This window comes from Moschus berezovskii, chromosome 3 (genome assembly GCF_049115385.1).
Source record: "Moschus berezovskii isolate FMDL1 chromosome 3, NW_MosBer_1.0, whole genome shotgun sequence".
In the NCBI taxonomy this organism is placed as follows: Eukaryota; Metazoa; Chordata; class Mammalia; order Artiodactyla; family Moschidae; genus Moschus; species Moschus berezovskii.
In genome coordinates this window covers 52,632,582-52,659,311 of record NC_142462.1, presented here as the reverse complement: position 1 = coordinate 52,659,311, position 26,730 = coordinate 52,632,582, and the positions used below count along the sequence as shown (strand labels likewise).

At 39.9% G+C, this 26,730-nt stretch overlaps 1 protein-coding gene across 1 annotated transcript in view; it reads left to right on the top strand.

Moving 5' to 3' along the window:
* The window catches only part of RELN (reelin), a 593,433-nt gene that overhangs the window by 437,517 nt on the left and 129,186 nt on the right, over positions 1-26,730 (top strand). The window contains exons 24-28 of the mRNA XM_055420724.2: positions 95-281; positions 14,669-14,874; positions 19,168-19,339; positions 19,808-20,008; positions 25,400-25,632. Of these exons, the coding sequence (XP_055276699.2) occupies positions 95-281; positions 14,669-14,874; positions 19,168-19,339; positions 19,808-20,008; positions 25,400-25,632 (999 nt within the window). The remainder of the gene's footprint in view (positions 1-94; positions 282-14,668; positions 14,875-19,167; positions 19,340-19,807; positions 20,009-25,399; positions 25,633-26,730) is intronic.

Sequence of the window (26,730 nt, the reverse complement as noted above, 5' to 3'; positions counted from 1 at the left end):
GCAAATCTAAGACATAGGGAATGTTGCAGGTCAGATGACTGTGGCAGTCACATACGAGTCTATCACTTGTTCACTCAGCCCTCCTCTCTCATAGGTGTGACCAGGGATACCAGGGCACTGAGTGCCACCCAGAAGCTACCCTTCCTTCCACGATCATGTCGGACTTTGAGAACCCGAGTGCTTGGGAATCTGACTGGCAAGAAGTTATTGGGGGACAAATTGTAAAACCCGAAGAAGGGTGTGGGGTCATCTCTTCCGGATCATCTCTATATTTCAGTAAGGTATGTGTGAGAGCCAAGAGTAAGTGATCAGGGCAGTGGCTATTTCAGTATGTGACTGGTGTTATGGAGCAGTCTGAACTCAGAAGTTACGAATGTGATGCAGTTTTATTTTTTCCCACCTTGTCTGTGTAAGGTAAAAGTGACCCAGGCACCAGATGGATAGTGCAACAGGCTTTAATAGTGAGGTGCTCCTGGTTGGGGTTCCCGGACCCAAGCAAGTGAGGTCAAGGAAGTCCACACCCGAACAAAGACAAGATGCAGCTTATATAACTTTACAGCAAGGGACAGCGAAATTTTGCCGAATAAGGCAAGATTTGGAATGGTGGTCCCTCATAGGTCAATTAGCCAGGGTGGCAAGACCGGGTTGGTTGCCCGATCTGCTCAAGGTTGTGCTGACGCAGTGGAATAGTTCTTGCTGTTTCTGGGCAGGATGCTGTTTCTGGACAGGAGGTTAGGACGGGGAGGTTAGGAGGGGGAAGTTAGGAGAGGGTTGATTTCTGCCAGGGAATACTCCAGCAGTGGGGGAAGGAATGAGGGAACAGAGCACAATAGTCAGAGCTCTGGCGGGAGCGGGGTGGGGAGGAAAGGCCAAATGGCCACCGAGGTCCAACCTTACAGTCTGCTTTTGATTGAAATTGAAGGTTGCTCAGTTGTGTCTGACTCTTTGCAACCCCATGGACTATACAGTCCTTGGAATTCTCCAGACCAGAATACTGGAGTAGGTGGCCTTTCCCTTCTCCAGGGGATCTTCCCAACCCAAGGATCGAACCCACAATGAGCATTCTTTACCAGCTGAGCCACAAGGGAAACCCAAGAATACTGGAGTGGGTAGCCTATCTCTCTCTTTTTTTTTCTTCTGCTTTTGATTGGACTTTGCCAGTTTCCTGTGCCTTAACTCCATTCTCCATTTGAGAAACTCTTAGAGTTTTATGCTTGTCTTTGCTTACTACAAATCCAGGTAGGCCGATCTAAAATTTCTGCCCCTCTTGTACCTGATTTAAAGCTCATTGCTTTCCTTTCTTCCAGTGCCAGCCATGCTTGTGTCTTGAGGGGCTTTGAGTGAGGCAGGGTCTTGGCCCCTTCTCATCCTAGCCTTTGATGGTTGTGTGAGCATGTGGGTCTGGGGGTAAGGATGTGAGTGGTGGTGGAGCTTAAAGTTAACAATAGCAACTCTGTAGCCAGACTGCCTGTTTCAGTCTGATTCCGCCATTTCTTAGCTGTGTGACTTTGAACAAATTCCTTAACCTGTCTGTGGCTTGGCTTCCTCATTGGTAAAATATATATATATCATTAGCATTATTATGCAGGTTAAATGAGTTAGTACTTGAAAATCATATAGAACAGTACCTAACACATAGAAAGTACTTCTGGAAGTGTTTATTAAACTTGGATTAATAAGTTTATTAAACTTATTAATGGATTTCTGTTAATCCCAAGAATATGATTGGAGGAATGAGGGGTAGTGATGAGGGCAGAGGTGTGCAGAGCTGTTCCTGGGGAACTAACCAGCTGTCCATCAATAGCAAGCATCTCAGGTCCTATTTCCACTCATTTTGGTGGCTGCTTGTGGTGTCTGCTGATGTGGGACCTTCCTAGTCAACTTGGGCTACTTTGATAAAATACCATAGAGTAGGGGACTGAAACAGCAAACATTTTCTTCTCACAGTTGTGAAAGCTAGAAAGTCTAAGATCAAGGTACCAACAGATTCAGTGTCTAGTGAAGGCCTGCTTCCACATTTGTAGGATGGTCATCTTTGCATTGCATCCTCACAGGAGGCAAGAGAGAGAGTGTGTGCTAAGTCACTTCAGTTGTGTCCAACTCTTTGCAACCCTATGACCTGGAGCCTGGCAGGCTTCTCTGTCCATGGGGTTCTCCAGGCAAGAATACTGGCATGGATTGCCATGCCCTCCTCCAGGGGACCTTCCTGACCCAGGAATCGAACCTGTGTCTCTTACATCTCCAGCATTGGCAGACAGGTACTTTATCACTAACACCACCTGGGAATCCCCAAGAGAGAGCAGAGAGAGAAAAAGCAGATTCTCTTGTGTCTCCTCTTATAAGGGCACTAATTCCATCATGAGGACTTCACCTTCATAGCTTAATTACCTGCTGAAGGCCCCACCTCCTAATACCATCCCTTTAAGGGTTAGTCTTCGAGCATGTGAATTTGGGAACACCTTAACATGAAGTCCATAACAGAGACTCCAAGTAGAAGTTTATCTTGCAGGCTTCAGCTTCCCCAGTGGAAGCAGACAGATCAATATACACCAACTAGGGACTGAGATGCCAGTCAGAATCCCTAAGTCTGATTCTCTTGGAACAATCCTAACTCACATTTCTTGGTGAGGAATGGGGTTGAGACAACCTCTCCTCCCTTGCTACTGTCTAGGAAGGACATTCTTTTCTTCCTCTCTCCTCCAGTTCATCTCTTCATATAGTCTTCAAAAGGACTGCAGAGAGGCAGCCTGGCAGGGCCAGCTCTCCAACCTGAGCAGTATATGCAACTGTAATTATTAGTAGCTCTCTTTAGAATGTGGAGTGACTAGTGCCACTTCTTTCCAGCAAGGACTATAGCCACCAATTCTAGGACAATGGGAAATGTCTCATTCCACATCATATAGCAAGTACGTAAAGGTGGGTGATATATCAGAGGGCTGATATGTTGCAGAACCTGTTTGGGCAGAAATCCAAAACATGTTAATTTATGCAAATATAAAATTAGGTACAGTTTTTGTTTTGATACAGGTGCAGAACAAAGAATCAGCAAGTAAACAAGATAGAGAATGACAGAAAATCAGGGATGGATTCCATTTAATGATATTCTTATCTGTTGACTTTGAAGGGTCCCTGGTCATTATTCTTAGAGATGATACTCAATAAGTGACCAATACACATTCTGTAGATCTGGATACACAGTCTTATCCTGCAGAAATGGAAACATTGTATGTCTGATACCATCAGTTCTAAAACAAGATGATGAATCCTTGGGCTTCCTTGTTGGCTCAGATGGTAAAGAATCTGCCTGCAATGTGAGAAATCTGGGTTTGATCCCTGGGTCAGGAAGATCCTCTGCAGAAGGGAATAGCTACTCACTCCAGTATTCTTGCCTAGAAAATTCCATGGACAGAGGAGCCTGGTGGGCTACTGCCCATGGGGTCTCAAAGAATCATATGTGACTGAGCAACTAACACACACGAATCCTTAACCAGTATGTACCCAAACAGCCCAGTAAACATGTGTGTTAAAAAGCACAAATATTTTAAACATATAAGGGTTACATATTCATATTTCTCCCTCTTAATTAAAGATGATGTCTGGAATCAAGCTACCTGGCTTTGTACCCGGGCTCCAAAACTCATGTATTGGTTCACCTTGCAGAGTTATAACATCTTTCTGTGTCATATCCGGAGTGAGTTAATGCAGGTAAAGAATAAAGGATAGTGTTGGGCACATAGAATTACCATTACAAGTGTTAGCTATCATAATTATAGTTTATGAGAATGAATTTCAAATTGGTGTCATTGAATATTTCCATAAGCATGCCCTGCCACTAATAAAATAAACATTTCAAAAATAACATCAATCTCTTCCTCCCATACCAACTTACTCTGTAAATTTTTGTCAAGATATCTAAAGATCATAGATTTACTTTTTTTCTCTTGTATCAGTCAGACCTGTTTTGAATTCTAAGTGAGAGAAACTAGCTTAAGCAAAAAAGAAGGAAATTTAGTTCTTGAATCAAAACAAGGAGGGCTTAGATTAAACTGGCCACAGAGATACCTGGAACTGCAAACTCAAATGCCCACAGAACTCTCTCCTTAAGAGGAGACTCTTTTTCAGGTCAGCAGTCATTGTGAGAGTGGCCATGGCCACAGAGCCTTATAAGCAACTCCATGGGAAAATGTGAGGAAGGTTTCTGATTGACCAATCACATGTACATGGAATGGTATCATAAAATGGGCATAGCCAGAGGTGTATCCTCACTCCGTTGGCAGAGGTGGAATACACAGTTTGACAGCCCCCACCAGCCAACGTGATTGAAGCAGAGAAGGGAGAATAACCCAAAGGAAGGGTTCCTTAGAGGTTTGAAGTCAATATAGATTCATTTCTCTAAAAACATGCTTCTGTCTTGTCATTCTTCCATCACCAGTGTTCAGGACAGTCTCCAGGACTGCTGCCCTAATTGCATAACTCATTTTCTTTTTCCAAACATGAGTCCTTTGCTCCAAGCTGGAAACTCTCCTCATCATCCCAAATGTTGCCAATTTCCCTCTTTGCTTCGTCTCCACTGCTTTCCATTATGCCTTCCACCATCTCTGATGTCCATATAAAGCTTTTGCCCAAATCCTGCTGCTTCTGATGCTGAATGTCAGCCTCTGTGTCCTGGTGCTGAGTCAAGTCTCAGAGATGCAGTTCTGAGTGAAATAGAAAAGAAAAGCTTTGTTGCTTTGCCAGGCAAAGGAGGACAACAGTGGATTCCTGCCCTGAAACACTATCCTACCCCAGGAGGATTTGGTGAGGAATTTTATAGCAGTAGTTTAAGAGTGGGGTTGCTGACCAAGATTAGGGTGTGTGTAGAGACGAGCTGACTCACTGGAAAAGACTCTGATGCTGGGAAAGGTTGGGGGCGGGAGGAGAAGGGGACGACGGAGAATGAGATGGCTGGATGGCATCACCGACTCTGTGGACATGAGTTTGAGTGTACTCCGGGAGTTGGTGATGGACAGGGAGGCCTGGCGTGCTGTGATTCATGGGGTCGCGGAGAGTCGGACACGACTGAGCGACTGAACTGAACTGAACTGAACTGAGAGCCTGCACTCCTTTATCCTGGTCTCGCGTAGTTTCTTGATGCTTCTCTAGTTCCTTTAATCTGGCCTCAGTGGTCTCCTCTGGAATGAAAAATGCGGATATCTTCCACTCGGTGGGGGTTTCCCGGTGTGCTGTGATTCATGGGGTTGCGGAGAGTCGGACACGACTGAGCGACAGAAGAAGAAGAAAGAACGCAAAGATATTGTTATGTGTTTCCCTTTAGGCAGAACGAGGACTCTGCCACAAGGTTGCACTATTGTTTATTGTTCCTCCTTTGTCTCTGCATTCTCTCCCTTCCCTGACTAGCAACTGTTTGAGTCTGCTCTTTGGGATTCGTGGAAGATTGTGAAGGCTGGAGTCTGTTCCCTACCAACAAGGAACAGGGGACATGGAAGGGCTTTTGTACCCAGAAGCCCCACAGGGTCCTCCCTGGTTTCACTTCCATGGGGATTTCTGGGACTAAGGCAGATGACACTGATCTCTCCTTTATTTGACTGCCTCTCTCATTGTCAATGTTTCCTACATATATAGATCATATTTTTATTTTTATTCTCACAGTACCCAGCAAAATACAGAATTACTGACTGAGCCAAACTTCTAGATAAGATGTTCTATTCAAAAATGCATGCCTTGCATTAGTTATTTACATATCCATAAATACCCTTGAGACTGAATAGATTGGAACCTTGATAATTGATCAGATGACCAAATGGGTTTTAGCAAGGAATAGAACTCGGTCTGTAGCTCTAAGTTGTCATTACTTTCCCTGCTTCTGTCTACAAACTTGCCTTTCTAGTTTGTTTTTACAACACATGGTGTTGAGCTTGGTATAACTGGCAATCAATAATTATTTGAAGAAAGTAATGAATGAATTGGAAAGAAAAGTGGAAACAATAGGAAGTTCTAAAGAAATGTTATTTTCAAATAAATATAGTAGAATTATTTTTCTGCTGGCTTTTTGATTAAAGATGACTTTCAGTTCAGTTCAGTCACTCAGACATATCCGACTCTTTGCAACCCCATGGACTGCAGCATGCCAGGCTTCCCTGACCTTCACCAACTCCCAGAGCTTGCTCAAACTCATGTCCATCGAGTCAGTGATGCCATCCAACCATCTCGCCTTCTGTCGTCCCTTTCTCCTCCTGCCCTAAATCTTTCCCAGCATCAGGGTCTTTTCAAATGAGTCAGCTCTTCATATCAGCTGGCTGAAGTATTGGAGCTTCAGCTTCAGCATCAGTCCTTCCAATGAATATTCAGGGTTGATTTCCTTTAGGATTGACTGATTGGATCTCCTTTCTGTCCAAGGGATTCTCAAGAGTCTCCTCTAACACCACAGTTCAAAAGCATCAATTCTTCGGCACTCAGCTTTCTTTATAGTCCAACTCTCACATCGATACAGGCTGCTGCTGCTGCAGAATCATTTCAGTTGTGTCCGACTCTGTACGACCCCATAGACAGCAGCCCCCCAGGCTTCGCTGTCCCTGGGATTCTCCAGGTGAGAATACTGGAGTGGGTTGCCATTTCCTTCTCCAATGTGTAGAAGTGAAAAGTGAAAGTGAAGTTGCTCAGTTGTGTCCGACTCTTAGCAACCCCATGAACTGCAGCCTACCAGGCTCCCCCATCCATGGGATTTTCCAGGCAAGAATATTGGACTGGGTTGCCATGTCCTTCTCCCATCCATACATGACTCCTCAAAAAAGCATAGCTTTGACGAGACAGACCTTTGTTGGCAAAGTAATGTCTCTGCTTTTTAATATACTGTCTAGGTTGGTCACAATGTTCCTTCCAAGGAGTACACGTCTTTTAATTTCTTTTTTTTTTTTGAGTTTTAAAAAGATATTTATTATAGTTGATAGAAATGCAGTTACAACACAAATACAGTAATATAATTTATCTAGGTATGAATGTAAAAATAGGTGTGTAAAATCTTTATGGAGAAAATTATAAAAATTCATTTAACAGCATTAAGAAAACATGACAAATCAAATTATATTCCTAGAAAAATTTTCTGTAATGAAAATATTAGTTCTCCCAAAATTTATGTGTAGTGATGTCTCAATGTGGTTTTGATTTGCATTTCTCTGTTGAGTAGTGATGTTGAACCCCTTTTCATGTACTTTGGGAATATTTGTATGTTGTTTTGGACAAATGTTTATTCACTTTTTTTTTGCTCTCGAGTTTTAGAAGTTTCTTATATATTATCGGTATTAGACCCTTATCAAGTCGGACACGACTGAGCGACTTCACTTTCACACATTGGAGAAGGAAATGGCAGCCCACTCCAGTGTTCTTGCCTGGAGAATCCCAGGGAAGGGGGAGCCTGGTGGGCTTCCGTCTATGGGGTCACACAGAGTCGGACACGATTGAAGTGACTTAGCAGCAGCAGACCCTTATCAAATACATGATTTGCATATGTGTTCTTCTGTTCTGTAGGTTGCCTTTTCATTCTGTTTCCTTTTTTTTTTTCAAGCTAACTTTTCTTTTTTTTTGGTTTTTTTTTTTTATTGGAGTCTAATTATTTTACAATATTATATTGGTTGGTTTTGCCATACATTGACATGAATCCACCCCGGGTGTACATGAGTTCCCCTTCCTGAACCCCCCTCCCACCTCCCTCCTCCCTTTATCCTCCCTCTGGGTCATCCCCCACACCAGCCCTGAGCATCCTGTAACATGCATCGACCCTGAACTGGTGATTCGTTTCACATATGACAACATACGTGTTTCAATGCCATTCTCCCAAATCATCCCACCCTCACCCTCTCCCACAGAGTCCCAAAGACTGTTCTATATATCTGTGTCTCTTTTGCTGTATCATATACAGGGTTATCATTTGCATCTTTCTAAATTCCATATATATGCGTTAGTATACTGTATTGGTGTTTTTCTTTCTGGCTTACTTCACTCTGTATAATGGGCTCCAGTTTCATCCACCTCATTAGAACTGATTCAAATGCATTCTTTTTAATGGCTGAGTAATACTCCATTGTGTATATGTACCAAAGCTTTCTTATCCATTCGTCTGCAGATGGACATCTAGGTTGCTTCCATGTCCTGGCTATTATAAACAGTGCTGCAATGAACATTGGAGTACATGTGTCTCTTTCAGTTCTGGTTTCCTCGGTGTGTATGCCCAGGAGTGCGATTGCTGGATCATATGGCAGTTCTATTTCCAGTTTTTTGAGGAATCTCCACACTGTTCTCCATAGTGGCTGTACTAGTTTGCATTCCCACCAACAGTGTAAGAGGGTTCCCTTTCTCCACACCCTCTCCAGCATTTATTGCATGTAGACTTTTGGATAGCAGCCATTCTGACTGGTGTGAAATGGTATCTCATTGTGGTTTTGATTTGCATTTCTCTGATGATGAGGGATGTTGAGCATTTTTTCATGTGTTTGTTAGCCATCTTTATGTCTTCTTTGGAGAAATGTCTGTTTAGTTCTTTGGCCCATGTTTTGATTGGGTTGTTTATTTTTCTGGAATTGAGCTGCAGGAGCTGCTTGTATATTTTGGAGATGAATCCTTTATCAGTTGCTTCATTTGCTATTATTTTCTCCCATTCTGAAGGCTGTCTTTTCACCTTACTTATAGTTTCCTTTGCTGTGCAGAAGCTTTTGATTTTAATTAGGTCCCATTTGTTTGTTTTTGCTTTTATTTCCAATATTCTGGGAGGTGGGTCTTGGAGGATCCTGCTATGATTTATGTCGGAGAGTGTTTTGCCTACGTTCTTCTCTAGGAGTTTTATAGAATCTGGTCTTACATTTAGCTCTCTAATCCATTTTGAGTTTATTTTGGTGTATGGTGTTAGGAAGTGTTCTAGTTTCATTGTTTTACAAGTGGCTGACCAGTGTTCCCAGCACCACTTGTTAAAGAGACTGTCTTTTCTCCATTTTATATTCTTGCCTCCTTTGTCAAAGATAAGGTGTCCATAGGTGTGTGGATTTATCTCTGGGCTTTCTATTTCTTTCCATTGATCTATATTTCTGTCTTTATGCCAGTACCATACTGTCTTGATGACTGTGGCTTTGTAGTAGAGCCTGAAGTCCGGCAGGTTAATTCCCCCAGTTCTATTCTTCTTCCTCAAGATTGCTTTGGCTATTCGAGGGTTTTTGTATTTCCATACAAATTGTGAGATTATTTGTTCTAGTTCTGTGAAAAACATCATTGGTAGCTTGATAGGGATTGCATTGAATGTATAAATTACTTTGGGTAGTATACTCATTTTTACAATATTTATTCTCCCAATCCACGAACACGGTATATTTCTCCATCTATTAGTGTCCTCTTTGATTACTTTCACTAGTGTTTTATAGTTTTCTATGTACAAGTCTTTTGTTTCCTTAGGTAGATATATTCCTAAGTATTTAATTCTTTTCGTTGCAATAGTCAATCAACGTAATACACCACATTAACAAACTGAAAAATAAAAATCATGTGATTATCTCAATAGATGCAGAGAAAGCCTTCGACAAAATTCAACATCCATTTATGATAAAAACCCTCCAGAAAGTCGGAATAGAAGGGACATACCTCAACATAATAAAAGTTATATATGACAAACCCACAGCAAACATTATCCTCAATGGTGAAAAACTGAAAGCATTTCCCCTAAAGTCAGGAACAAGACAAGGGTGCCCACTCTCACCACTACTATTCAACATAGTTCTGGACGTTTTGGCTATAGCAATCAGAGCAGAAAAAGACATAAAAGGAATCCAAATTGGAAAAGAAGAAGTAAAACTTTCACTGTTCGCTGATGACATGATCCTCTACACAGAAAACCCTAAAGACTCTACCAGAAAACTACTAGAGCTAATCAATGAATACAGTAAAGTTGCAGGGTATAAAATCAACACACAGAAATCCCTTGCATTCCGATACACTAATAATGAGAAAATAGAGAAATTAAGGAAACTATTCCATTCACGTCTTTTAATTTCATGTCTGCAGTCACCATCTGCAGTGATTTTAGAGCCCAAGAAAATAAAGTTTGTCACTGTTTCCAACGTTTCCCCATCTAGTTGCCATGAAGTGATTGGACTATATGCAATGATCTTCGTTTTCTGAATGTTGAGTTTTAAGCCAACTTTTTCACTCTCCTCTCAAGAGGCTCTTTAGTTCTTCTTTGCTTTCTGCCATAAGGGTGGTGTCATCTGCGTATCTGAGGTTATTGATATTTCTCCCAGCAATCTTGATTCTAGCTGGTGCTTCCTTCAGCCCAACGTTTCTCATGATGTACTCTGCATATAAGTTAAATAACCAGGGTGACAATATACAGCCTTGATGTACTCCTTTCCCGATTTGGAACCAGTTTGTTGTTCCATATCCAGTTCTAACTGTTGCTTCTTGACCTGCATACAGATTTCTCAGGAACCGGGTAAGGTGGTCTGGTATTCCCATCACTTTCAGAATTTTCCACAGTTTATTGTGATCCACACAGTCAAAGGCTTTTGCATAGTTAATAAAGCAGATGTAGATGTTTTTCTGGAACTTTCTTGCTTTTTCAGTGATCCAGTGGATGTTGAGAATTTGATCTCTGGTTCCTCTGCCTTTTCTAAATCAAGCTGGATCATCTGAAAAGACAACTTTAATGGAAGACAGAACATAAAGTTTCATAAAGTGTTTTAGAGGTTTTATTTTAAAGGCTCAAGATTTTAAAGACATTGCCTTTAAATTTTGTATTACTTTATGTAAACCCTAAAGACATTTTAACCTAGAATGTCAGGAAATATTGGAGCATATTTTCCACTCTCCAGCAATGAGAAAATCCTTAATCTATTATCCAAACACACATACACTGTCATTACATGTATGTATTACAAGTATTCATAGATAGGTAGATATACATACTCCTTGCTGTTGTTCAGTCGCCTAGTCGTGTCTTGACTCTTCATGACCCCATGAACTGCAGCACACCAGGCCTCCCTGTCCCTCACCAACTCCCAGAGTTTGCCCAAGTTCTTGTCCATTGCATCCGTAATGCCATCCAGCCATCTCATCCTCTGATGCCCTCTTCTGCCTTCAATCTTTCCCAGCATCAGGGTCTTTTTCAAAAGAGTCGGCTGTTTGCATCAGGTGACCAAAATATAGGTCACACATGTCTACACATACACATAAATACATTGATCATCAGTTCAGTTCAGTCGCTCAGTCGTGTCCGACTCTTTGCGACCCCATGAATCACAGCACGCCAGGCCTCCCTGTCCATCACCAACTCCCGGAGTTCACTCAAACTCTTGTCCATCGAGTCGGTGATGCCATCCAGCCATCTCATTCTCGGTCGTCCCCTTCTCCTCCTGCCCCCAATCCCTCCCAGCATCAGAGTCTTTTCCAGTGAGTCAACTCGTCGCATGAGGTGGCCAAAGTATTGGAGTTTCAGCTTTAGCATCAGTCCTTCCAGTGAACACCCAGGATTGATCTCCTTTAGAATGGACTGGTTGGATCTCCTTGCAGTCCAAGGGACTCTCAAGAGTCTTCTCCAACACCACAGTTCAAAAACATCAATTCTTCAGCAATCAGCTTTCTTCACAGTCTCACATCCATACTTGACCACTGGAAAAACAATAGTCTTGACTAGATGGACTTTTGTTGGCAAAGTAATGTCTCTGCTTTTTAATATGCTATCTAGGTTGGTCATACGGAGAAGGCAGTGGCACCCCACTCCAGTACTCTTGCCTGAAAAATCCCATGGATGGAGGAGCCTGGTTGGCTGCAGTCCATGGTGTCGCTAAGAGTCGGACACGACTGAGCGACTTCACTTTCACTTTCCGCTTTCATGCATTGGAGAAGGAAATGGCAACCCACTTCAGTGTTTTTGCCTGGAGAATCCCAGGCACGGGGAGCCTGGTGGGTTGCCATCTATGGGGTCGCACAGAGTCGGACACAACTGAAGTGACTTAGCAGCAGCAGGTTGGTCATAACTTTCCTTCCAAGGAGTAAGCGTCTTTTAATTTCATGGCTGCAATCAGCATCCACAGTGATCTTGGAGCCTACAAAAATAAAGTCTGTCACTGTTTCCACTCTTTCCCCATCTATTTCCCATGAAGTGATGGGACCAGATGCCGTGATCTTTGTTTTCTGAATGTTGAGCTTCAAGCCAACTTTTTCACTCTCCTCTTTCACTTTCATCAAGAGGCTTTTGAGTTCCTCTTCACTTTCTGCCATAAGGGTGGTACCATCTGCATATCTGAGGTTATTGATATTTCTCCCGGCAGTCTTGATTCCATCTTGTGCTTCTTCCAGCCCAGCGTTCCTCATGATGTACTCTGCATATAAGTTAAATAAGCAGGGTGACAGTATACAACCTTGATGTACTCCTTTTCCTATTTGGAACCAGTCTGTTGTTCCATGTCCAGTTCTAACTGTTGCTTCCTGACCTGCATACAGGTTTCTCAAGAGGCAGGTCAGGTGGTCTGGGATTCCCATCTCTTGAAGAATGTTCCACAGTTTATTGTGATCCACACAGTCAAAGGCTTTGGCATAGTCAATGAAGCAGAAATGGATGTTTTTCTGGAACTCTCTTGCTTTATTGATGATCCAGCGGATGTTGGCAATTTGATCTCTGGTTCCTCTGCCTTTTCTAAAACCAGCTTGAACATCTGGAAGTTCATGGTTCACGTATTGATGAAGCCTGGCTTGGAGAATTTTGAGCATGACTTTACTAGCATGTGAGATGAGTGCAATCATGCAGTAGTATGATAGAAAACACTACAAACTGTGTGTTAACACCAGATTCTAAGTTCTGACAGAATAGTTTGCCATGAGCCATTTCTTTTTTACCCCCTTTTAAACAATGTTCATCATTTCAGGTCACTAAACAAAAGAAATTGATTTGTGCTGCTCTAGAAAAAATATCTTCAGTGCCACAGCAAGCACTTATATGATATTTTTCACCATTTACAAAAATCCCACAAAATACTCTCAGAACCATTATAGAGCAATACCATAGTCACCTGGAAAAACAACACTATTCTGTGAATTTTGCAATAGGCAATCATTCCAACCATCTAATTTTGATAGCTGGATTTTTATACTTCTCCTCACCTTAGACTTTTATCCTTCTGGCTCATTTCCACATGCCAGGGTTTTCATAGAACTTTGCTGGGTGGGAATTAACCAGCTAGATTCTTCTCAAAATCATTCTTCCTGTACTGATCCTGAGGCATGAAAATTCTAGGTCAGATTATAGTAATCTCTGAGGTGTTTCATACTTACAATATATCAAGTCAATTGCAAGAAAAATGAAAGGCACATCTAATATGATGAAAATGCATATTACTTTTAAGATTTCTTCTAATATGTACATAAAATTGAGAGTTCCAAAAAATGACTTCATGTCTCAGGATTAACCTTAATTTTCTTTTTGCTGGCATCCTTGTCTATTTTGGGATCTCTTAATTGGCTTTAGATTTATCGGTAACTGTGTACTCCCATAATTATCACCAAGTATTTCCCCTGTGACTTCTAGTAACTGAAACCCTTTCTTAATTAACTTAGTGGATTAGAGTAGAGTTTAAATTATAAGTGTGAGGGGTGCTTTGCTTTATACTCTGTATCCTATCTCAGATTTTCTTCCCAACTTAATTGAACTTCTCAAAAACTCTCCAAGATCAATCAGTGCAATCCATGGATTAGCTTTGGCAGATTTGATTTGGGTGAAAGAATCTTATCAGCAAACTTTTTTTCAGTCCTGTTAGCATGAAACCATTTACAGACAAATAACGACAAACTTGTCAATTTGTGTCTAATACCTTGCAACAGAACTGTGACAGGCAGGGGCACTTCCTGTGACACTAAACAAAGGAAGCAAGTTACCCGATTTGAAGACTTTTTTTTTTTACATTTTTAAGACTCAAAGAGATCATTTAGTGGTTGCAAAAACTTATTTAGTGATCCCTCCCACCTTCTCTGTTTCCAAGAGAGACAGGCTGACTGACTGGGAGCCCAAGAGACTTCAGTACTCTCTGTTCAGAAGTTTCTGTCTTACCTGTTTCATTTCAGTTCCCAGGTAGGAGTAGGGTCAAAGCATATGTATGCAGAGATTATTCCCTCAAGAAAGCATGCCATGTGCTAAGCAAGTTATGTAGCATGGTATTTCACCTAATTGTCACAACACCCTATGTAGAAGGTATTATTACCCATATTGTACTTTTGAGGAAAATAAAAGCTCAGAAAGGTCACACAGCTAGAGAACAGCATGAATCATGGGATGAGATTCAAACCCAGCTCCAACTGATTTCAAAGTATGTATATGATCTATCTGCTCCATGACTCCACCTGGAGGAGATTTACAAAGGGAATACTGCAAGTGTTTTAATTAAAGTGAGTTTTGCTTTGTTATTAAAGACTTTTGAATACTCTTTGGTGTAATTAGCAGTTCTCAGGGGTCTCATAATCAAGTCCTGGATACTAATAGAATGTATCCAAGAACAGTTAAATAACATAACTTGCTCCTCTCAACAATAAAGGAGAACATGATCAGTTTCACATAGAGCCAGGATGCTCATACAAATTTGAAACTGAAACAACAACTTGCTTCCAGATAATTGGATCTATGATTTCTCTGTTCTTTGGAAAGGCTGGGAAAAGACAGTTGGTGAGCTGGGATCTGGATACTTCTTGGGTGGACTTTGTCCAGTTCTACATCCAGATCGGTGGAGAGAGTTCTGCATGCAACAAGCCTGACAGCAGAGAGGAGGGTGTCCTCCTCCAGTACAGCAACAACGGGGGCATCCAGTGGCACCTGCTGGCAGAAATGTACTTCTCAGACTTCAGCAAACCCAGGTAACCAGCTCTGATTGCCTTACAGTGGTTTCAGGAAGGGGAAGGGTGATATTGCTGTTGTTTAAAACATTGAGTCATTTCAAGGAAAGATAACTCTTCATGATATAACACAATTAGATGTGAAGAGAGACCAACCAAAAGCATTACTTCTAAGACACACAGGGGAGAGGCAGAAGCCAGAGAAAGCCAACTGGGTCTAATGAGAATCATAACATCCAGGGAGAGAGTCAGGAATGGTAGGTGGGAAATGGAGCCTGGTGAGGTTCCCCCTGTACAGTAGAAAGGGAATTGATAATGGGGCCAACTGGTTTAAACAATTTGAAACTATTCAAAGTATATTTTTTCTAAGAAATAGCATTTTCAATCTGGAAATTACTGAGAATTCAGTAAAGTAAGAAGATTACTATACAGACAAAAATTCAATAGATATTTTTAAATTCCAGATATATTCCATTTTTATTTAAGGGAATTTTTCTTTAGGGCCTATCTCACCACATTTTCGAAGTGTTCTATGACACTAAAATGGTTAAGAGATTCTGAGTTGGAAGCTATCAGAAAACCCCATGATGGAAAATGCATAAATAAATATAAGGAATAAGTTTAACAATACTTAGGATCTCTGTAAAGAAAACTTTAATAAAAGTTCTTTCAAATATATAAAAGTGAACAAATAAATGGAAAATAATACAGCATCCTTGGATAGGAAAACTGAACATTATGATATGAAGATATCTCTTAATTTATATTTTACACTATTGCAACCAAAGTCTTACTGGTATTTTTTGGAACTTTATGTCTAGAAATATAAACTGACAAAGATAGTTTAAACTTTTGGTTAAATATACAGGGATACCGTACATGATATTATAATATATTGTATAACCTACATAATTAAAGTGGAATGATACCAGTGCATTGATAGAACAATCAAGTCAAATGACCCAGAAATTAACTCAGATATACATACAAACATATATGAAAAAAAACACACATCAATTATCAGTGATAAAGAATGGTCATTCAATCAAATGGTGTTAGAAAAAAGTGGGTAGGCTCTTGGAGGGAAATATCTATATAGATTGTCATCTAACATCTCAGATGATAATGTTAAAGACTGGTTACAGATTTAAACATCTAGATCACAATCTGATCTTGGGAAAAGACCTAAACTTTCTATACATAAATTCAGTAGAAGAATTAACATGCATGTAACACATCCATTTCAAAGGAAAGAGAAAAAAATAAAAAAGAAAATAAACTGAGGAAATATTTGCAACAAATATGAGAAATAGAAGATCAGTGTTCCTATAAAGAGTTCATACAAATTATCAAGAAAAACACTAAGATCCAGTAGAAAAATAGGTAAAAGGAATCAGTAGATGTAACAAAACAAGCAAGACATATGTTTAATAAAATACAATTAATATCCAATCTATCATGCAATAAAAATTTTTCAACAGTCAGATGGTCATTTTTTAATAACACAAAATGTTCTTTCCACATGGAGCAGCAAGGCAGGTGCTCTCATGTCATTCTGCATGCCATTATTCTAGGAAGGAATTTTGGAAAAATCCATTGGATTTTTGGAAAAATCAAGAGCCTTAAACATGACCATTTTATGTGGCCTGGTAATTCCATTTTGAAGAATCTTCTCTAAAGAAATAAACTGAGGTGTACATAAAACTATATGCATAGATTTTCATCACAGAATTATTTATAAGGAAAGGTGAAATGAATAGTAGCACATCTGTGTGATGAAAAATTATATAAATGGTAAAATGATCTTAACTAAGTTTACTGACATGAAGATGTGCTTATGATATAATGTTAATTTTTAAACTGTAAGATACAAATTATACATATAATCTCACCTGTGTAAAAGAGTACATGCTTTAATGATATACAGCAAACTGTTAGCAGAGGCCAATCTCATGTGGTAGATTATGGGTGATTTATGTTTCATTTTTACTGGTTATTTATATTTTCCCTCAATAAAGTAAGAACTGTTTTGAAAAAAATCAATGCTATTTTAATGCAGTAATATACAAGGGAGCAGTTTTTGCTAAGGATTTCTTTAGAAACGTTATGACCGTTGTCATGGTAGTCAAAAGGCATTGTTCAGTTAATCAAACTCAGTTGAAATATCCACCTCCAAAAGATACGATAACAATGGAGAAACCAGGACCAAGACTAAACTTGCTTACAACTTTAAACCTTTTGTCTAATTTGTCTAAACTTAGAAACTTCTCAAAAATACCGAGAGATCAAGCAAAACTAAACTTTCTCTTGTTGCTATTCCGTTCGGTTCTGTCTGTTCAGTCGCTCAGTCGTGTCCGACTCTTTGCGACCCCATGAATCACAGCACGCCAGGCCTCCCTGTCCATCGCCAACTCCCGGAGTTCACCCAAACTCATGTTCATCCAGGCGGTGATGCCATCCAGCCATCTCATTCTCTGTCGTCCCCTTCTCCTCCCGCCCCCAATCCCTCCCAGCATCAGAGTCTTTTCCAATGAGTCAACTCGTCGCATGAGGTGGCCAAAGTATTGCAGTTTCAGCTTTAGCATCAATCTTTCCAATGAACACCCAGGATTGATCTCCTTTAGAATGGACTGGTTGGATCTCCTTGAAGTCCAAGGGACTCTCAAGAGTCTTCTCCAGCACCACAGTTCAAAAGCATCAATTCTTCGGCGATCAGCTTTCTTCACAGTCCAATTCTCACATCCGTACATGACCACGGAAAAAACCATAGCCTTGACTAGATGGACCTTGGTTGGCAAAGTAATGTCTCTGCTTTTTAATATGCTATCTAGGTTGGTCATAACCTTCCTTCCAAGGAGTAAGCGTCTTTTAATTTCATGGCTGCAATCAGCATCCGCAGTGATCTTGGAGCCCAAAAAAATAAAGTCTGACACTGTTTCCACTGCTTCCCCATCTATTTCCCATGAAGTGATGGGACCAGATGCCATGATCTTTGTTTTCTGAATGTTGAGCTTCATGCCAACCTTTTCACTATCCTCTTTCACTTTCCTCAAGAGGCTTTTTAGTTCCTGTTCACTTTCTGCCATAAGGGTTGTGTCATCTGCATATCTGAGGTTATTGATATTTTTCCCGGCAATCTTGATTCCAGCTTGTGCTTCTTCCAGCCCAGCGTTCCTCATGATGTACTCTGCATATAAGTTAAATAAGCAGGGTGACAATATACAACCTTGATGTACTTCTTTTCCTATTTGGAACCCAACTGTTGTTCCATGTCCAGTTCTGACTGTTGCTTCCTGACCTGCATACAGGTTTCTCAAGAGGCAGGTCAGGTGGTCTGGTATTCCCATCTCTTTCAGAATGTTCCACAGTTTATTGTGATCCACACAGTCAAAGGCTTTGGCATAGTCAATGAAGCAGAAATAGATGTTTTTCTGGAACTCTCTTGCTTTCTCCATGATCCAGCGGATGTTGGCAATTTGATCTCTGGTGACTCTGCCTTTTCTAAAACCTGTTTGAACATCTGGAAGTTCACGGTTCACATATTGCTGAAGCCTGGCTTGGAGAATTTTGAGCATGACTTTACTAGCGTGTGAGATGAGTGCAATTGTGTGGTAGTTTGAGCATTCTTTCGCATTGCCTTTCTTTGGGATTAGAATAAAGACTGACCTTTTCCAGTCCTGTGGCCACTGCTGAGTTTTCCAAATTTGCTGGCATATTGAGTGCAGCACTTTCACAGCATCATCTTTCAGGATTTAAAATAGCTCAACTGGAATTCCATCACCTCCACTAGCTTTGTTAGTAGTGATGCTTTCTAAGGCCCACTTGACTTCACATTCCAAGATGTCTGGCTTCAGGTAAGTGATCACGCCATCATGATTATCTTGGTCCTGAAGATCTTTTTTGTACAGTTCTTCTATGTATTCTTGCCACCTCTTCTTAATATCTTCTGCTTCTGTTAGGTCCATACCATTTCTGTTCTTTATTGAGCCCATCTTTGCATGAAATGTTCCCTTGATATCTCTAATTTTCTTGAAGAGATCTCTTGTTTTTCCTATTCTGTTGTTTTCCTCTATTTCTTTGCATTGATCACTGAGAAGGGCTTTCTTATCTCTCCTTGCTATTCTTTGGAACTCTGCATTCAAATGCTTATATCTTTGCTTTTCTCCTTTGCTTTTCACTTCTCTTCTTTTCACAGCTATTTGTAAGGCCTCCTCAGACAGCCATTTTGCATGTTGCTATTAGTGTTATTTTAACATCTGCTAAGAAAAACAGAGTTTTTCCTTTCCTGGCACTAAATGATTTGCTTTTATGCAGATTTGTCTATCTTGAGCTACCAGCTGCTGCCAAGACCCCCTGCACCAGGTTCCGCTGGTGGCAGCCTGTGTTTTCGGGGGAGGACTATGACCAGTGGGCAGTTGATGACATCATCATTCTGTCTGAGAAACAGAAACAGATCATCCCAGTTGTCAATCCAACTTTACCTCAGGTATTTCTCATTATGTCTGAACTCCAGGATGACATAGACTTGTAAGAGGATGGGATGACTGACTCCTCCAAGGATTTAGTGCTTGACACTTGAACGTGTAGTTTGGTTTTATGTGTTTGCACTAATGTTTTTTTTACCTCTCTGTGCTACTTTTTCACAGATTATTTAGATGTTAAAAATTGTAAAAAAAAAAAAAAGACTAGAAATTTGGCCAATTCATTAAGTGTGATTATTAGTTTGTTTATAAAATAATTAGATATATAGTGGCAAAATATTTTAAGTTGTTAAATAATCAGGAGGAAAACTTCATGGCAGTTTAAAAAACAGTTTGAGAGTCTGGTTTATTTTCTTAGAAACACAAATAGTACATGGCAATACAAATAGTAGCATGTTATGAACTGAAAATTCCTTTCTTCTTTTCAAAGCTATCAAATTGCCTTTCTGTGTTGTTTGTATTTTTTCTATTAGAACTTTTATGAGAAACCAGCTTTTGATTACCCTATGAATCAAATGAGTGTGTGGTTGATGTTAGCTAATGAAGGAATGGTTAAAAATGAAACTTTCTGCTCTGCCACGCCATCAGCCATGGTGTTTGGAAAATCAGATGGGGACCGATTTGCAGTAACTCGAGATTTGACTCTGAAGCCTGGATATGTGCTGCAATTCAAGGTATTTATGCATAAACTTCTTGCAGATTATGGAGCAACCATCTTCCAGATTTGTGAATGAAATTCACAAAGAACACAAAAAATGCTCATATTTCTGTTAGTGCAGGGACTCATCTGAACAAACAGTTTCCAACAGTCTTGGAATGGCAAAGCTTTTTAGCTCTACCCATAAGGAAAACAACTTGTCAGTTTTTAATGAGCCCCAGAAGTGGCTGTGTCACTGTATTTCTTTAAGTGCTCATGGAACTCTATCGGAATTAAAAAGACAGATTACTTTGAGAATTTCAATCTGATTGTGACTTAATGAATCCCATGATTTTGGATGGTAATGGATGCGTTCTCCATTTCAGCTTACTAGTACTTTTTAAACTTGCGAGTAATTTTATGTTTTTACTGTGAGGTTTTCAAACAATTTATTTTCCTTTGATTCAATAAATTTTTACTTTAATTATCATTGTTCTCTTAAAAGCTGCTTATTTTTCAGTGCTGTGATAACATGTCAACATGGATAGCAAGTATTTACTTTGACAAGTTCTTTTTTCAAAACCCTAATCAAAATTTCATTGTGTTTATAATAAAATCCCATTGGTGAATTCTGGGGTCGAGAGTAATGCATTTTTAATGATCCAGCACAACTACATGGTCCTTACATAACGGCAGGATGCAGATACTAAATAATTTACAAATGGAATTATTAAAGAGATCAGATGTTTATGGGAAGCTCTTCAAATATAATTTCCAAAGGTCTATAAACAAGGCAGTGAGTCATAAATAAGATGATTAGTGAAATGTTATTCTTTTCTGTTTAGATTTTGATACTAAATTGCCATGGAAAACCATTAATAGCAGTGTACAACTATTAATTTGTAGGTACTGCCTAAAATGGGAGCAAAATAACAGCAATAGCAATACATTGTCAGAATAGTATGCTGTTTCTCACCTGGCACTTTTTCTAATTAATTAGCCACAAAATCATGATAGTGTAGGTGTTGAAATCTGCAAGGTGGTATTCTGAAGTTTAAAAATCTAAATAGAGAAAATATTATTAAATGTTTCAAAACATAATGCAAAATGCCTAAGAAAAGTCTCAATTCTCAAATCACACCAGCAGAAATTGTTGATTTGTAGCTATCAGTTGATAAATAGGCAGGTAATATGAGCCATTTAGGAATTGTTAATGTATATTTGGAATCTGTAATAAGAACTTGATGTTATTTGTCCAAAAAGGGACAGTGCTGGTTAAGTTTTGATGACTGCCTGCCTTGTGTCAACACTAAGTGCTAGGAATACAGAGATGAGAAACGCAGCCAAGCCCTCAAGGAGTTCAGAAACTAGCAAGTGAGCTAGATAAGTGAACAGTTGCAGTAGAGTCTATGGGGTGCTGTGGTAGAAAGAGGCTCTGATGCTGTGGGAGTACTGACACGGTTCCTGGCATATTGCAGGTACTCCAAAATTATCTGTTAGTTAAATGGATAGATGGATGGATGAGTTGAAATGGGAAGTTTCTGGAAATACAGAGACTTAGCAGACTGTAAAATGGAGGGGGTAGCAAATTTCAGTTAGAACAGAATGTGCAACTATGTGAAAATACAGGAAAGTGCAAATGAGAATGGAAATGTTGGAAATTTGAGTTTGGAGTACCTGCCACAGAGGTAAGACAAGGTTAAGGTTGATTCTAATGGACTTTATATGATACACTAAGTCACTTAGATATTAATCCAAGAGCAATGAGTCATGGTAGATGTTTAATCCATTGAATGCGAGAATCAGTCCTGTTTTTTAGAAAAAGCATTCTATTGATTTAACAGGAGGAAAAACTGGAATCAACAAGTAAATTCATTCATTCAGCAAATATTTATAAAACCTCTACTATGTTCCAGGCTTCTTCTTAGGCTATGAAAATAACTAGGAATAGAGAGTTTGACAAATAAAGAACTAAAGAGAACAGAGAGAACAAAAAGGATAAATGCCTTGAAGTAGGAGTGTGCTTGGAAAAGTTCAAGAAACCACAAGGATGCCACTGTGACGAAAGCAAAGTGAGGAAGGGGAGACTGGTAGAAAAAAAAAAAAAGATCAGACTTTGACATCTGTACTACATAAAATGGGCTTCCCTGGTGACTCAGATAATAAAGAATCCTCCTGCAATGCAGGAGACTTGGGTTTCATCCCTGGTTCGGGAAGAGCCCCTGGAGAAGGGAATGGCTACCTGCTCCAGTATTCTTGCGTGGAGAATTCCATGGACAGAGGAGCCTGGTAGGCTATAGTCCATAGGGTTGGATATGACTGAGGGACTAACACTGTACCTACACTACATAAAATAGCTAGCAGAAGAGTGACATACTCTGACTTAGACTTTTAAAAAATCACACAGGTGACTGAGTTGGGAGTACACTGGCAGAGTCAAAGGCAGAGATAAAAAGACTGGCCAGGCAATTATTTCAGTGATCCAAGTAATAGATAATGGGAACTTGGACCTGTGAGACAGCGGAGGAGGCAGAGAGATGTGCTCAGATTGCTGAGTGTGTTTTGAGTAAGGTGACAATGCTAGAGAAGCCATCAAAGTAAGAAATGAGGAGGCCAGACTAAGGCATAGCCTGGGACTATAAGTAGATGGTTCTGAAAGATGTTAAAGGTGCACGGTCAACAGGTTTGGGTAACCCACTGGGTGGTAGAATGGATTCTAGAATGACTCCCACATTTCTGGCTCCAGTCACTGAAATCAGAAATTCAGGAATAGGAGGATTTGTTTTAGGGTGGTGGATGATGAGAAGACTTGGACCTGTGGATTTAGGGATGCCTGTGGATTACTAAGGGTTTCTCAGGTGGTTTAGTGGTAAAAGAATCCACCTGCCAAGACAGGAGACGCAGATTCGATCCCTGGGTCAGAAGGATCCCCTGGAGGAGGAAATGGCAACCCGTTCCAGCGTTCTTGCCTGGAAAATGCTATGGACAGTGGAGCCTGGCAAGCTACAGTCCATGGGGTTGCAAAGAGTCAAACATGACCGAGCACACGTGCTCATGGATTGCTGAAGGACAAACACACAAGAAGTAGTTATGTACATTGTTCAGAGAGCCTGATAGTATCTGGGAGTCATAGGGATTCAGAAGGAATCTGAAATTATGATTGTGAATGAGATTAGGGAACTTGTATGGAGATAAAAGGTAAGAAAGCCAAGAATTGAATTCTAGAGAACATCAGCAGTTAAGAAGCAGGCTAAATGGTCCATAAAGAATAAAACACAGAACTGAAAGCTCCATTGACTTACCTACTTTAGCCATAAGTCTAAAACAGAAAGCTAACTGTGTGTGCCCAGTGTGACTCCTCTCACCACAGGCCAGCCAAAGGCTATGCTAACTAACAAGTAATGTAATAAAAGGGTTTATGTTACAAGAGGTGATCTTGCATCTTAGAGGGTCAAGTCTTTATTTTCTTGATATTTAACTATGTAAACTTGGATAAATGAATCACAATAGAATTGCCACTAGCCATATTATAAATCCTTCTGAGAGATGCTTTCTAACTCTGAGCATGGAATTAGGAAAATATGTGTTCTTCCCATTTTTGATAGACTGACTCAAGCTACTTTACAGTCACAAGGATGAGGTGGTTGACCTCTTGAGCGCTGACCCAATTTTATTTGCCTAGGGGCCTGTCTTTCCTTCATGCTTTATTTTTTGGTCATGATTATGTTCTCTTGAGTTCTTCAATTTTTTCTATAAAATTTGACTATTCTTAGTTATAAAGCCTTATATAATCCTATGATGGCTCCAACCAACAAATGAAATAACATATGAATAGATCGTGTGATCTAAGACAGCATGTGATTAAATCTCAGGAAGAGTTTGACATTTACAACTTTTAAAAAATATAAATTAAAACAGTAATACAATCATTTATATATTTATTAATTTAGAAAGAAACTGTCCAAAGCTTTAGTCACATTCAGTGCTGTGTAAAACTGTTTCATTTGAATCTAAGTGATTAAAAATGAATACATATAAATAGGAAATTCACAGTTTCTACATATTCATTCAGTAATACTACTCCTAGGTATTGGTATGCTTCCTTATAAAGATTAGAAGAGAAAACAGAAAAAGATGGTTGTGCTAGGGGCTTCCCTGGTGGCTCAGTGGTAAAGAATCTGCCTGCCAATCCTGGAAAAGGAAATGGCAACTCGCTCCAGTATTCTTGCCTAGAGAATTCCATGGACAGAGAAGCCTGGGGGGCTATGGTTCATGGGGTCGCAAAGAGTTGGATACAACTGAGTGACTAACATACACACACGCCAGTGCAGGAGACACAGGTTCAATCCCTGATCCAGGAAGATCCACATGCCTCAGAGCAATTAATCCTGTGCACCACAACTATTTAGCCTGTGCATCTCAATCAGTAAAGAATCTGCCTGCAGTGCAGGAGACCTGGGTTCGGCGACCCACTCCAGTATCCTTGCCTGGAAAATCTCATGGACAGAGGAGCCTGGTGGGCTGCAGTCCATGGGGTTGCAAAGAGTCGGGCACGACTCAGAGACTAACACTAACACTAACTAGAGCCCAGAAGCCACAACTACTGAACCCACATGTTACAACTACTGAAGCCTCCCTCCAGCCCATAGTCTGTGCTCCACAATAAGAGAAGCCACTTCAGTGAGAAACCTGGGCACCACAACTAGAGAGAAACCCCTGCTCACCACAACTAGAGAAAAGCCCACGCAGCAACGAAGACCCAGCACAACCAAAAATAAATAAATTTATTTTTAAAAATGGTTGTGCTATAGCATTGTGGTATAGGTTGCATTTTTTACATTTTTTGAATATTTTTAATCCTGTGATGACAATCATCTCCACAAGTGCATAGAAGATCAATGACTTATTTCTGGATTATGCTGCTTATTCAGTGCTGTCACAGAAAGTTAATTCTTTCATATAAGTTGACAGTGATTTCTTACTGAGCTTTTGTAAGAAAACAGAATAAAGATGCCTGTGCCCCTGAAAGCAGAGGACAGCTTCAGTGACCTTCATGTTCTAAAGAGGACAACTTTCTATCATCTGCTTCCCTCTGTTTGTATCCTCAGTCTGGGAAAGGAAAAGAAAACAGTTTCTTGGCTTATCATCTTTTGTCCAAGACTCTGATCACATCTATGCTCTCTCTTCTCTCCTATAATCTCAAGAAGTCCACAAAATGGGCAGCTGGTCCTGCTTTCTATTGAAAAGTCCCTATTGCTTTTACAGAGCTTTCCAGACACTATGAAAGAGTCTTGGTCGGAATTGAGTTGCATATCTTATCATTGTAAATTTGTGCAAACTCAGTAGAAAGAACCCTGACTGCTCTAGCACCTAATTTGTTAAATGATATCTTGAAACCAAAACCTGTGTAATTCTTTCTTTTTAACAGCTTAACATTGGGTGTGCCAATCAATTCAGCAGTGCTGCCCCAGTTCTTCTTCAGTACTCTCATGATGCTGGAATGTCCTGGTTTCTGGTGAAAGAAGGCTGTTACCCAGCTTCTGCAGGCAAGGGATGCGAAGGAAACTCCAGAGAATTGAGTGAACCCACCATGTATTACACAGGGGACTTTGAAGAATGGACAAGAATCACCATTGTTATTCCAAGGTCTCTTGCATCTAGGTAAAGTGCCCATTCTTACCATGTGCCATAGTTGCCATTTCTAAGGAGCATATATTTATCTCAATATCTTCATTTCATGTATCTCAATAACCTAAGAGAGTTCATAACCTCTAGCAGTATCTATCCAAGTAATGACTCTTGAGAAAATGACACACACATTTGTGAAAAGTTTACTCACTTATTCATACATTCATTCATTCAACAAATACTTACTGAGCCACCTACCTGTGCCAAGTTATGTCCTGGGCACTGGGATTACAGCATTAACCAGAAGATGTTTAAAAGCTAAGTGAGTTATAAAGCATGATTGTAACAAACTTTCACTATGTGGTGAATTTTTTCTAACTTAATGCCTCCTTGAATAGACAATTTGAGATATCTCATCATTAAGATAAATATTAATACAATAGAGAAAAAGATTTTAAATCAATTGACAGAAGCATGAGCTAAATGGATTAAGAACTTGAAGCAAATTAGTTTTTGTACTACGTCAACAAGTTTAACTCTTAGCTTCCTGGCAGCTAGGACAAAGTGTGAGAGGTCAGGAGATAGGGTCATTTGGTTCTCATTGTTGAATAAGAAGAAAGAAAATATATACATTCTGATAAAAAAAAATTAAGCGTACTTTTTTCTACAAAATACATTTGTAGTGCGTATATATATCTTTGTGTTGGGTGGAGTAGGTAACATCAAGATCAGTATTTTAACTATAATTTTTCAAAAGATAAAGATGCATTCTTCAAGTGGACACTTTTTAATTGAATCCTAGAACCCAATATTCATTTGTGATTCAGTCAAAGCATTTCTGTACAGAACTGAGATGATATAATAGGTCTATTTGTACTGCTGGTGATGTAACTTAATATAGAGGTTGAGCTACTCATTAATGCCATTCAGCATGATTCCCAGCCTAACCTTCTTCCTAGAATATAGTAGGACTAACTATACTTTCTCCACACTCTTTAAAGTTAGGCATTGCCTAATGAAATGTGAGTGGAAATGAAACATATGACTTTTGAGTCCATGTGCATTTTGCCATTTTATCTGTTTCATGAAAGCACCTTTTGTGATGAAGCTTGCATCAGTCTGGGTCCTTGA